The 13,504-nt window shown below is 33.5% G+C and overlaps 1 protein-coding gene across 1 annotated transcript in view; it reads left to right on the forward strand.

Annotated features, from left to right (window-relative positions):
• The window catches only part of Galnt13 (polypeptide N-acetylgalactosaminyltransferase 13), a 540,229-nt gene extending 528,498 nt beyond the window's left edge, over positions 1 to 11,731 (forward strand). Inside the window, 1 exon segment of the mRNA XM_047546171.1 lies at positions 4,854 to 11,731. Within this exon segment, the coding sequence (XP_047402127.1) occupies positions 4,854 to 4,994 (141 nt within the window). The 3' untranslated portion in view covers positions 4,995 to 11,731.
• The last annotated feature ends 1,773 nt before the right edge of the window (positions 11,732 to 13,504 follow it).

Consider the following 13,504-nt stretch of genomic DNA (forward strand, 5'->3'; position numbering starts at 1 on the left):
ACAAACTGCAGCAAAGTCTCAAAGATAAATTATTCCCCAGATTCTTTCCTGCAGCCTACTAAAGTTTAAGGCAAAGGAATTAGAAGGCCAAGGACAGTAATTGATAACTCTCTGGACTCAAGAACTACTTTGAATACACACTCACAAAATAGCACATTTGACTCTAAAAGGCATTTTATTACTAGATTATGAGAACATAATCTTTTTTTATCCAAAATTCTTTCTCCAAAATGTTTCATCATTTGATCTCAAGTTCCTCTTCATAGTCTGTTTTATCTCCATTCAGTCCTGCTGAGTACCGTTGACATTAAAACCATCTAAAAGGATGTGGCTCAACTTCATGGATGCAATTATTGTGACGTGTGTCTTCCATCCTTATCCATTAGAAATTGTGTGTTGCCCAGGATGATTGATTTATTACTGCCTTTGTACTTGATTTTTGTCATTATTCATTATTTTCTTTGTCAAACAGACCCACACTCTTCTTCATATAATCACCCAGTCCTGTCTCTCACTAAGCAAAGTAGCTGATGGCTCTCAACATCCCACTGTGGAAACATGTAACGATAGCGCTTGGCAAAAATGGCTGCTAAGAAACTATACCAGAACAGAAGTTTTTAGGAATATTTTTGGGAATCTTACTAATTACTTTCTTTAATAATTTTTAGTGATTCACGTTATAGACGTCATTGTATTTCTTCTAGTACTTGGTTGTGTTGGTCATTGAAATCTGGAAACTTCCTTAAAATGCAGTTAAGAAAAATTTTATGTATGGAAATTGTTTTTGTCTTTTGTTTCTTTGCTTCCCATTAATTTGGACACTGTATATATTAAGTAGTATTTAGTCCATCATTAATAAATATACATTTTCTAGTTTTATATTTAAAATATATACAAATATAATTAATATTATATTTTACTAAATATTAACTTTATTACGCTAATTATAGTCATGTCTATATGACAACAGTTTCTGTATCAGAAGTGAAAAAATTCAATAAAAAAATCTAATAAAGTTAAAATATCTAACAGCTGAAAAAATGGAATCTTTAATTTTTATTGTTTATTTAATTTTGTTAATTTTTAATAGGTGCTTTGGTTATTTGTAGATGTAGCACATTATTAAGTTTATAATTATTTTAATCTGACATTAAGAAAATTCATTAAATACTAAATAAGATGTAATTTTCAATAACTTTATGAAAAAAATTTCTGAGCATTTCTTTGTGGCTGGTGAAATGATATAACAATAAAATTTTTTAAAAAATAACATCTTTTATCTCTCCTTGTATAATTTGTAACTGTCTTCTTGGTAAGGAATAAAACAAATCATATAGTTCAAATCAGCAAACTGGTAAGCAATTCCGGTAAACAGTGCAAATAAGAATATATCCTAGTTCTTGATTTTATGGGATTTATTACTCAGTAAATGTGGTTTTACTTTATCCAATACCTTACTATGAGAACACATGGGTGATTAGTGAGATTTTCTGGTTCCCATGAACTCACTAACAGTTGTTAGTGGAAGACATGGAGCTTGGATTGCTTGTAATATAGCTGGCAATGCAAGTATGGAAATTGGTTGGCAACAGGGGTATTTTTGGATTTGAATGACGTTTGAGACAAGGACATTCTGAATATAAGTCAGAAAAGTTTAGACCCTTTCCATGAAGAGGACTTGTATGGAAGGCAATTTTTATATATTATATTGTGTGTTTTCAGAGTAACTATACCTGGTATGTGCAGGGTCCAACAATGTGCAGCTAAACCTTTAATCTCACAAGGCTACCTTATACAGTTCTAAGGCAGAGACCATAACTTGCTTCTTTCAGTAGGAGAACTTATGGCAGTTCCCACAGTACTTCTTACAGGTTTCTAGAAGTCAGTTTCTACACAGGCAACAGTTCAGTGGGAGATTATTGTAGGGAACATTCCTCAAGCGTATCTGACAGCAGTCAATGACACCATGGTCTAAGTAAGTCAAACAGTCTGAACAGAGAAACTGAGGTAATGGTAAAGACTAACCATGGAATGAAGGACTTTGCAGTTGCTGAGGCTGAGTTTGAACTGAGGGGAGGCCTCGTTCTGTCATGCATTCCAGAAAGCTGTGATGTGAGCTCGCAGGCGCTGCCTTACCTCATGCTGTGTGCTGGAGTTTGCCATTCCCCCAGTCCTTTGTCTCAGACCTGTTGCTGGGCAGAATTGCTTAGGCATGCTTGGTTTGTTTACACTACCTGGACCTTCGACATATAGTTCACCTATAGGCTGACTCTGTTACACTTCAACAAGCATGTTAACCTGATTGGATAATGTGCCTATATATGTCCTGTGCAACCCTAAATAAAATTAGATCCGTGCCTTCAGAGCTTGATCTCTGATGCCTTAGTAAATGCGCACGGTAAGGCTAGGTAGGGTAGGCATCGTTTGTCCTCACCCTTAGCAAAACCATCTCTGAACATCTACAATTTTGAGATCCATTCAGCCAGATGTAGAAACTATCCTGGCTTAATAGCCTTATCCTCACAGGAGATATCTCCTATACCAGCTCTACAGGCAGTTCCAAGAACCCAATGGGACAGGAGTATACACTCAAAGAATCCCCACATTTGGTTTCCTACGTGACTTTGGTATTCTTACCCATTGTTCAGTTGCAGAAGCAATTTATCAATCAGCGGTCATTTTTACCATAAACTGTGTTGCCTAGAAACATAGTTAACCATTTTATCTTTATCAGGTTGCTAAGGGACCAGAGTGAGTTAGCTGACTCAAGGTCTAATTTTTTTTTAGCAGAAGAGGAAGGGGCATTGGTAAGTCTAACCAAGTATTTTCTGACAAAGAATCTGCTTCTTCAAAATGATTTGGTGGCTTGCTCAGGTATCCAAAGTAAGTTGGGGAAAAGGAATTCACACAAGTCTCTCTGAGCCTAAAATGTCTGGTTTTCTACTGTACTTCAGTAAAAAGGAGAGATTTTTGGTTGGTTCTTTGTTATATTAGCAGCAGTGTGTTTGGGATATTAATGAATTCCTTCAAAAGAAATATTTATGCATTTTTAGATAGAACAATGCTTAATAGTATTTTTTTAATTGTCATTATTTTGTAGCTTATAACAATTCAATCTTTAAAGGAAAAAAAAAAAAAATCTCAGTTTGTTCCATTATGGCCTAAGGTATCTGATCTGAAAATTGATCAAAGAATTCATCCACTGTGATGTGTTATAAGCTTAGATTATCATAATGCTAGGGCTTTGTGGGATAGTTCAATGGGTAATAATGTACTGGATGTAAGTAAAATTCATAGTTTCTTACAAAAAGGACCTAATAGAAGCATGAAATGGTAAGTGATTTTCTTTGAAGGAGAATGTGTACACAAATGATCTCAGGTAACAAAACTGAAAGTTTTTTTAGAGAAAAAAAGTTGCTTTTGTTTAGTTTGGATTTTTTTAAACTGGCTGGTGGTTGAACTTCTGGCATGATGAGAATAAATCAACTATATTCATGCCTAGCTATCTGTGATAATTTCTTTTTTCTTCATTTTTTAGCATAAATAGCTTGATTCATGTATTAAAAAGCAACAACAAAGGTCTTCATCTTGAAATCTCCTTCACTTCTGATTGTATTGCTCTTTTAATTCTATTCGGCATCCTCCATCACAGTCAATTCTCTGTTCTGACTTTCCTCACAACAATGCAGTTCTGGGTGTTTTCAGTCCTAATCTAAACAAATAATAATTAACTGGCTGGTGATTCTGTACAAATTTTATCTCATGTCCCCTGCATTTATTTTTAAGCAATTTTCAAGACAATGTAAGAGAGAAGGAAGGAAGGAAGAAGAAGAGGAAGGAAGGAAGGAAGGAAGGAAGGAAGGAAGGAAGGAAGGAAGGAAGGAGGAAAGGAAGGAAGGAGGAAAGGAAGGAAGGGAGGGAGGAAGGGAGAGAGGGAGGGGGGAAGATTTTTCAACTCTTAATTTTGATAATTTGCAAAAAAAAAAGGGGGGGAATCTGGGGTGCTGTTTTCAAGATATAACCACAAATCACCTCATAAACTTTTCTATTTGGGGAGATTTTCATCTAATGTGGTTCTAGGTATTGCCCATGAAACTGAGCAGAAGTTTATATAATTAGTACATATAAAGCATATGGATTTAAAATGTACATCTGGAAATTCCAAAAATGTGATTTTCAATATAATTGAGGGCGATTATTAAAATTATGAAGTAAAAAATAAGCATAGTATTTAAAATATATACTCATAACATCCCTGCTATTATTTTATGTTCATATCTTTGGGTCCTTAAAAATCTATATCAAGATATGGTGACCATACTATCAAGTAAGACAGATCATTTGTTGCCATGAATCACTCCTTTAAAATGAACATCAGATACTATGGTTTGTTTAATATTTTGAAATGGGAACATCACTAGCAGTTTTGTTCATTTGGGTCACAGCTGTGACATCTATTTGCATGTTTACCAAATAGTTACTGAATAACACATGCCTAAGAAAACTAAGCCTTTGTGAAAGCTTTTAAATATTTGAAGCCCTCAACTATACTCAGAGCTCACATTGGGCTTTTTGCAAAGAAGCCTGAATTCTTGGCAACCCATGATAAGTGTCGTCCAATTGCTTTAACCATCTGCAAACAAAGGTGCATTAAACAAGAATAGCTCCTTAATTGTCAGAGTTGTATAATTGACTCAAAGAAACCTGTGCACAGCTCCTTCTACAAACATATCACAATGATGTAATATACTGAAAAAATCATAAAGGATTTTTTTAAAGAGTTTTTTTGATCTGATGAGCTGGTAAAGTTAAAAATTAAAGAACCTGAGCTGATTATTGATTATCTTTTACAGAGACTCACGCTGAGACATGTTAACAGTAACCAATGTCTAGATGAACCTTCTGAAGAAGACAAAATGGTGCCTACCATGCAGGACTGTAGTGGAAGCAGATCCCAACAATGGCTGCTAAGGAACATGACTCTGGGGGTGTGAAGACCATGTCCCCCAAGCCATGAAAGTGTCTACACTTTTGGTTTTCCATTATTTCAAAGAGGGGAAAATATTAACTGCTGAAATGAAAGTTTTAAAACTCCTTTTAGTATTCTAAAACATAGTTATTTATAATTCATTTTTAGGAATGTTGAATTATTTCCCTACTAAAATTTGTATTCAATTGAATAAGCACATAAAAAAACATCGATAATAGAAAGTGTTATTAAACATTGGAACAACTTGAGAAACAAATTGTGTTTGCTTTAAAAAAATCTTACTGCCCTCATGTCACAAGGTTAATGGGAGGTTAATTTATTTTTGTTGTCATAGTGATTAAGAGAGATATAATGTAAATGCCTTACAAAATATCTTCATTATGAAATACTATCAATTGCTTTGTATACTCACTCTTTGTACTGGACCTACATAGGAACATGTGGAATTTCTATGTCAACAACTATGATTACATTAAATTATTTCTGAGTATTGAATTCAATATACAAAATATTAGGCTCTACTTTTTGTACCAGAAAAAAAAATTAAATTGGATATTGAATTTGTAGAGTCCTGTATACAAACATCACATGTAAAACAAAAAGGAAAGAATAATTTGAAAATTCACTTTAAATAGGAAATGTAAATTCAAATGAAGCCAGCCGAAATTAGCAGATATTGAGGGGAATGATGGAGAGAAATGGAAACAATTCTTGAAAGAGACATGGCAGCTGGGTTGCAGTCATTTCTAATTTAGATTGAAGACAAACAACCTAGTTCCTAGAGTTTAAACAGCACAAACCTAGTCCTTAGCCATGTCTCTGTCACCACAAACACCACCATCCCTTTCCTCCTTACTCTAGAGGATGTGGCTTATCACTTACATGGTACAGAATTGTAGGACAAAATTAGAGTTTAAGACTTAATTTTTAACTCTTTAACATTTAGAAATTTAAGTTTGATCACTATTGTAGTTTTAATCTTTAACTTTAATGAAATGAAAGCATCCTTATTAGAATTTCAATTGCCAGGCCATCATGTCTAACATTTCCATCACCAGGGAAGTGAACTTAATATACATTCATTAAACTTTCATTTTAATTAAACTGCTAGATGTCAATTACTCTAAATTTTGACTCAAGGAACAGAGTCATAATTAGGGAAGTTTTACATGCTGTTCATCTTAGAACACTTTGTGTTCAAAATACATGAGCAGTAGAAAAAAAGGAAGAAAAATCAGCCAGTGTGATTCTTACTAATAAGTTTCTGTATTTGACCTTATTTTAAGTGCCCATAAAATTGCTTCACACAAGTGTTTTATTCATGATAAATGTTTTGAGCAGCTCAAAATAAATGAAGGTTGGGAGTGGGGCAAAAGATAGAAGACATGTCTTCGGGACCAGAAGATTCCAATTTTTTGACCCTCATCTTTTTTATAAAAGTTCTTAAATAAGGCATTAATCATTTTGTCTACGTACAACTGCCCCCTCTACCTACACTGTTTTATAATGAAAAGACAAACATTTTCTAAAGGTTAATAAAATCTTGAATGGTTTTCTTAGGTAGCATTCTTTCTTCCTTTGACTTTGTGTTGGTTCAATTCTAAAGAAGGAATCTACAAACTGGAGCATTTCAGGTTTGCTCTTATCAGTGTAGACATCCATATGTGGCAGTCTCTGGAAAGACCTGAATTTTCTAAAATTGTAAGCAGAAGTTTGAATGTCAGGGCATTTTTTTTTTTTCTTTTTGAGGTAGACTTTGTAGTTGACAACAAATTTAGAGAGGCAGATCTGACACCCAATAAGCAGTGAATCACTACCTTAAATTGTTCATGGTCTCTCAGATCAGCTGAGGCCTGACAACAATCCCCCTTCCCATTTCTTACTATTTTTCCCTTCATTTTCTTCTTGTCCTGAATAAAATGTCCCTGTGCAACATCAACACTATTCCTTAAAACTGAAAAGCTTAAACTCTCAAGGGTTATTATTATTTTATTTTTTGGTGCATTGTAATCATATACAATAGTGAGACTCACTATTGTTATGTACATGTACATAGCATAATTTGATCAATATCATTTCCCAGTGTGTCCCCTTTCCCACTCCTCCCTCCTCAACCACTTGCTCTACTATGCCTATCTCCTTCTATTATTACTATTATTATTTAATTAGTACATTATAATTGTATATATAAGCCACATTCATTGTGGTATATTCATACTTGGACATAGCATACTTCGATAGACTTCATTCCTCAGCACATCCCCATTTTCCCCCCACCCACTTGATCTTCCTCTACTCTAATTAGTTTCCCTTCTATTTTCATGATATCTCCTTTCTTAAGCTATTTTTATTCTCTCCCTTTGTTTTCTTTAGTTTCCACTTAGAAAATAATTGATGCTTGACTTTGAGTCTGGCTTATTTCACTTGGCATGATGTTCTCCAGTTCCATCCATTTACCAGCAAATGACATAATTTCATTCTTCTTTACAACTGAGTAAAACTCCAAAACTTCATTATTTCTTTATATACATTTCCTTTATTCATCATCTATTGACAGGCAGCTAGGCTGATTCTATAACTTGGCTGTTGGTAATTGCACTATTATGAACATTGATATACATGTATCACCATAGTGTGCTGATTGTTGTTCTCTAGCTAACAGTGGGATAACTGGGTTATATGGAGGATCCTAGTCATTTGAGGAATCTCCATACAACTGTCCAAGGTGGTCATACTAATTTGCAGTCCCACCAACAATATTAGTTTGCATTTTCTCCAAATGAAATGCAATGACAGATATTTGTGTTCTTTATGATTGCCATTCTAACTGGAGTGAGAGGAAATTTCAGTGTATATGCATTTCCCTGATCACTAAGAATGTTTAAACATTGTCATACATTTGTTGACTATATGCATTTCTTTTTTTGAGAAATACCTGTTTAGATCATTTGCCCATTTATTGATTGGGATATTTCAGGGTATTTTTTGGTTTGTTTTAAGGTTTTTGTTTCTTTATATATTTTGGATATTAATGCACTTTCAGAGGAGTAACTGACAAATGGTATTTTATGTATCTTCCAGTTATTTTTGATTTGTTAATCAAAAGGCATGTATCAACTAGTAAATGGTTAAATGACAAATTTTAAAAATACAATTACTTCATGTAAGCTGAATTTGAAGTATTTCAGGAGCACTTAAATGATTGAAATCTTATTATTGTCCTAGAGAAAATACAAGAAACCTAAACCTGCATGAATTTTATGCTAGGGAAGAATTTTTAAAGATTATTCAGATGGTTGGAAATATACCATTATAGTGCCTAACAAATAAAGACATAGAATATGATAAACATCCCAAACTAGAAAGTAATGAAACATTCAAATTTTCTTTCAAAAATATTTGCCTATAGTATAGAAAATTAAAACCATTGGATTTGCAAAGCATTCCTTATTTCAAACCACCCTCTTCCAAGGTGTTTCTCATCTGAGCTAATGCAACTCCAACCTTCTAGATGCTCAGGTCAGAAATCTAAAATTACTGTTTTCTTCTTTCTCATCTTTCTATTATCAAATTCATTTGATGCTACCTTTGAAATATGACAGAAACCAATGTTTTCCCACCATATTCACTGTGGGTCACTGATTCCAAACTTTTTTTTTGCACCATGCTTATAGTTTGGTTTCCCACTTTTGCACTCCTTGTCTCGGTCTTTTCTCAATGTAATAGACATAGTGATTCTGTTAAATATCCATGATTGTGTCATTTCCTTGCACCCAATCTTCCTATGATTTTTTCATTTCTCCTCAGAGGCCTTCAAGGTACCTCCTGATGACAGCTGAGTCCACAGACCCTCATACCCTGCGTTGCAGATGAACACTCTCTCTCTCTCTCTCTCTCTCTCTCTCTCTCTCTCTCTCACACACACACACACACACACATCTTTCTTATCTCTTACATCTCATTTTTTACTTACTCCAACTGGTTATCAAGCGAGTTCCTGCATTAGTGTATTGTTCCCTCTGCCAGACAGAGCTCTTACTCATTTTCTTTAGATCTCTGTTCAAATATGACCTCATCAGGAAGGCAAACCGTTGTCCTGCTGCCCACCTTATCTCTGACAAGCTATTTAGTTCTTCTGTCTGCCTTTCCATTCTTCCCATTCCCCCACTCCATCACACACCCTAGAATATGTTTTTGTTTGCCTTTTTATTTTTGTTTTTGCTTGTTTGTTTGTTTTTTTGCTGCACTGGGGGATAGATTCCAGGGCCTCACCCATGTTGGGTAAGTGCTATTACTAAACTACACCCCCAGCCCAGTAAGTTCATTTTAAAGGTAGTGTGTGTATTTGTCAATTTTGTTTACTGGGTACCCTCATTATCTGGTATAGTTCTTAGCACATACTAAGTACTCTTTAAATATTTCTTTAAATATTTCTTGAACTAATGAACTGAAAAGTGTGTATTAAAGTTGCTAAGTGCTACTGTGTAATTCTTTTTTGTATGTTAAATTTTAAAGCCCAGTAATATATTTATATAAGATTTGCATAATTTGTCTCCAAATGATAATTTTCTTCCTAATATCCTTCATATTAAAATATGGACTATATGTTGTTCTCTGTAATAAAATATCCTGCCTTATAGAAATGAAATATGACATTTATATAAATGCTGCTATATTATATAAGTTGCTTCATTAAGCTAAAAATAATTTTAATATTAATTTGTTGGGTTGTGTTCAACGAACCCCTGAAAGTCTTAAGATTTTAAATTTTAGAGGGAGGTATATTACATTTTCTTAAAATTCTTACATATTTTCATGGTCTAATAATAACTGTTACAATATTTATTTTCTAAGTGCAAGTCTATGAAGAAAAACAATTACAGAAAACTTAAAAACTTTACAGATGATCTGTCCTTAGGTTCTGTGTTTCTAGATAATAAGGCTGAGACTCAGATAGGTAACAGTTTCCCAGGGATCCTACAGGTACAAACAATGAGACCAGGACTCCTCATTGTTAATATATAACTTCATACTCTTGCTCCAAAATATTATAAAAGGGCATAACTGTGAGAAAAATGTCTTCATTAAAATTTTGCTATTAGTACATTGATTCTTTAGAAATATTTAAATTCTTACATCTTTCATACTTACATAAAATTAGTTCTACAAAAAATAACACAGGTAATAAGACCTGCAAGGGGGGGAGAAGAAGAGGAAGAAGAAATTTCCTGAAAACAGTATGATTACAGAACAATAAGACATTCTAGAATCATTAAGCAAACTGCGTTTTAGGGAAACAAAGCTAAGCCTCTTAAAGTAGTAACTTATGGAGCACAGTCTCTTCTGTTTTCTTCAAGTTATTATCTTCAAGTTAAATGTAAAGCTAGCCTACAGTTTGCACAGAGAACTAGACCATCTATTATTGTGAACATTTGTTAGTTCTATGTTACTAAGTTTCAAAGGCTGCAGGGTGATCAGCAGATTTTTCTAGGCTTCCCAGAGTAACTCTGTAGACTCTAGTAAGCATAAGTCATAAATTTGATTTTGCTTTGGTGCTTAGAAACAGTCTAATAAATAAAAATGAAAAATGAATAAAAGGAGAAGAAATAAAATACAATAATTAGCTGGACCACTTTTTAAAAACTTTTTAAAAAAATTGCTGGGAGGTTGGAATCATACTATAATGGCTTAAGTGCACTCCAAAATATTGACTTTCCCCCACATACATTGTTCCCATCATTTAAGAAATAAGAGTCATACCCACTTCAACTTGCATCTCATCTATAGATGCTAAATCTAGTCTCAGAGGTTGCAAACTTTTATGATTTTTTTAAGTTATAAAAAAGAAATTAAAGATCTTAATGGATGTGTGAATATTCACAACTAGTTGTTCTGCATAATTGATATCTTCAAGTCCTGAATATATTTCCAATTCATTTGGGTTACTTAAATTCAATTTTCTTAAGGCAGCTTGTGTTGCAGGATTCAACTTCCCAACCCTTTTCTCCACTGTGTTAAAATAAGGACTAGATAAGATCAATTCCTCTTCTCTACAGTACAGGATGCATCTGGTTTGACTATATGATGTTCAAACTGCTATTAAATATAAGGTATTGTATAAATTTAAGGTGTTAAGTGAACACCAGAAATGTTGTTTTAAATACTTTGTGTAAATTTGTGCCCAACTTTTGTTTTATATTGTTCAATAAATTCTAAAGGAAATTTTCATTGTATTTGTTTTAAAATCGTTCTGAAATAGTGATGCAGGGCAGTCTTTTGTCAACTGTCTTTTAAAACAAAGACCACTTTAATGACTTGTGTCACCATTATATAAAGTTATTTGTTTTTGTTAAGGAAAACAAATCTAATGAGTTAAAAGAAAAATGAAAAATTAAATGATTAAGGCTTTATCTATATATATCTATTTTAACAACTGAAATTTTCATTGTGCATTCACTTAGTGTAAAAACGAATATCAGCTGCTGCTTGGTTCCATACTTTCAGCTAAGAATAGCACAAGGGGGACAAAAAAAGGACTTGCTGATCTTATGAATTGGTGGGGGGGTGGAGTTTTTGTTTTCTCAGTCAGTGTAGTCACAGCTAGAGAGAAGTAATTTCAAAAATGTTCGAGATATATGCTTGACACAGTTCTTTAGCATTTATAAAAGTAAATTGTGCATAAAAATTAAACATTTTAAATATTGTAAGCATTACCACATGGTAATTGTTCTTTACTGTAAATTTAAATATTTATACATTTTTGTAGAATTAAAATATGCCAATTTAGTTTTCCCTTGGTATATGTTGTCTTTTTTAAAAAAAAAAAAAATTGTGAGAATTCAAACAGATAAACAACTTCAGTATTTGTGCTTATGTTCCATTTGTAGATGATTAAATAAATGATTAAGTGCCTATGGATATCTCTTAGCTAGAAAATCTTGTGATTCCAGTACAATTTTAATACCAAAACCATATGAAACATGAAAAAATGAAATAGAAATATTAAAATGTGCATGAATTTAAACTATTATTTTATTTTTATTTTACCGTGATTTAAGACTGACATTTTTCCTTTCATAAACTTTTTCTCTATTTTATAAAAATAACTTTGAAAAGACAAATTAGAATGCCTCCAATTATATGATGAAAAAAGTATTTTTTTAGAATGCAGTAGGTCATACTCAGTTTGTTGTTTCTTTTGCTAGAATCCTGAAAGACAGTCTCCCAGAGCTGGTGGCCTGTAAGGGCTCTCCTTGGCACAGTAATTTTCAAACATCTATTCCACAATCCTGGCCATAATCAGAAGTAAGGTAGAAAACATGAAATTCATTTAATTTGCTAGGTTAGTAAGAAGAAAAGAAGGAAGGGAAAATGAAGGAGGCAGGAATGGAGGGAGGGAGGAAGGAGAAAAGGAAAGATGAATTCCAATATTACCTGTTTTCATAATTTTCTTCTGAAAAAAACTCATCTTTAGATGATTTTCATGTCCCTTAGTTTTCCCAACTTTTTCTATGACTGCTGTCAAGTTTAAAGGACCTTATAGATTTTCTGTTTTACAAAGAAAAAGTCCATCCTTTTTTAAAAAAAATTTTTATAAACCAAGTAGGGCTTCACGATTCCAACTCTGCTACTGTCTTTCTGTTCCTCTTGTCTGTGTAAGTAGTCTTGAATTTCTGGTGCTAGCCAGGTACTTAATTTAACCTAACCCCACTCACCTAAGGTTTTGACTGATCATAACTTACTGGGTTTGCTCTTTTCAGAACCGGTGGTGAAACAAAGTGTGAACTCTAGTACTTAGCAACTGGGATTTCCTTCAACTCAGCCAAGGAAAGGATTAGGTGGCTTATATGCTGACTCATTCTTTCCTGACATACTGATTCTCTTTTCTACTTGACAGAGGCTATAACTTCCCAATCTCTGCCTCTATTATCAGAAAGAGTTGGCAGTGAGTCAACTGAATTCTTTTTCATAAACTTCTCTTCACCAGTTTTGTAAGTTTGGTGAAGTGGAATCCTAGACAAACATTCAAACATCTAAAATAGATTTTGCAAATTTTCCTACACATGAAACACATAAACTTCATGCAGCCAGCAGTCATCATCTACTGCAAGTTAAATTACATAAGATCGAGGCTATGCACACAACATCATCCAATCAAGATCAGAATTGTGAATGACTCCTAGAGGTATTAGTGGAACCTGTGTTTTCAGTTCCTGAGTTCGCAGCTTGATTTTTCTGTGTACATGTACAGATTCTTGCCTTTAAATTATGACATAGAGTTAAAATTAATATATAGAAACATGTCAACATTCTTCCTGTATTATATAGACCAAAGTGAGTAGTTAGTCCATTTTTTTTCCCCAACATTCTTAGTGCTTTTACACTCTGGCTTCCATTAGCCAAGTTAGAAACATGAGGCCCAGTAGATCACTGTCTCCTCCTTTAGATATAGTTTTTCATGTCTCGAGTTTCTTCCTAGCTCCCTGGTCAATTGTTTTAATTTTCCTTTGCAGG

The sequence above is a fragment of the Sciurus carolinensis genome, chromosome 3 (genome assembly GCF_902686445.1).
Source record: "Sciurus carolinensis chromosome 3, mSciCar1.2, whole genome shotgun sequence".
NCBI classification, from domain to species: domain Eukaryota; kingdom Metazoa; phylum Chordata; class Mammalia; order Rodentia; family Sciuridae; genus Sciurus; species Sciurus carolinensis.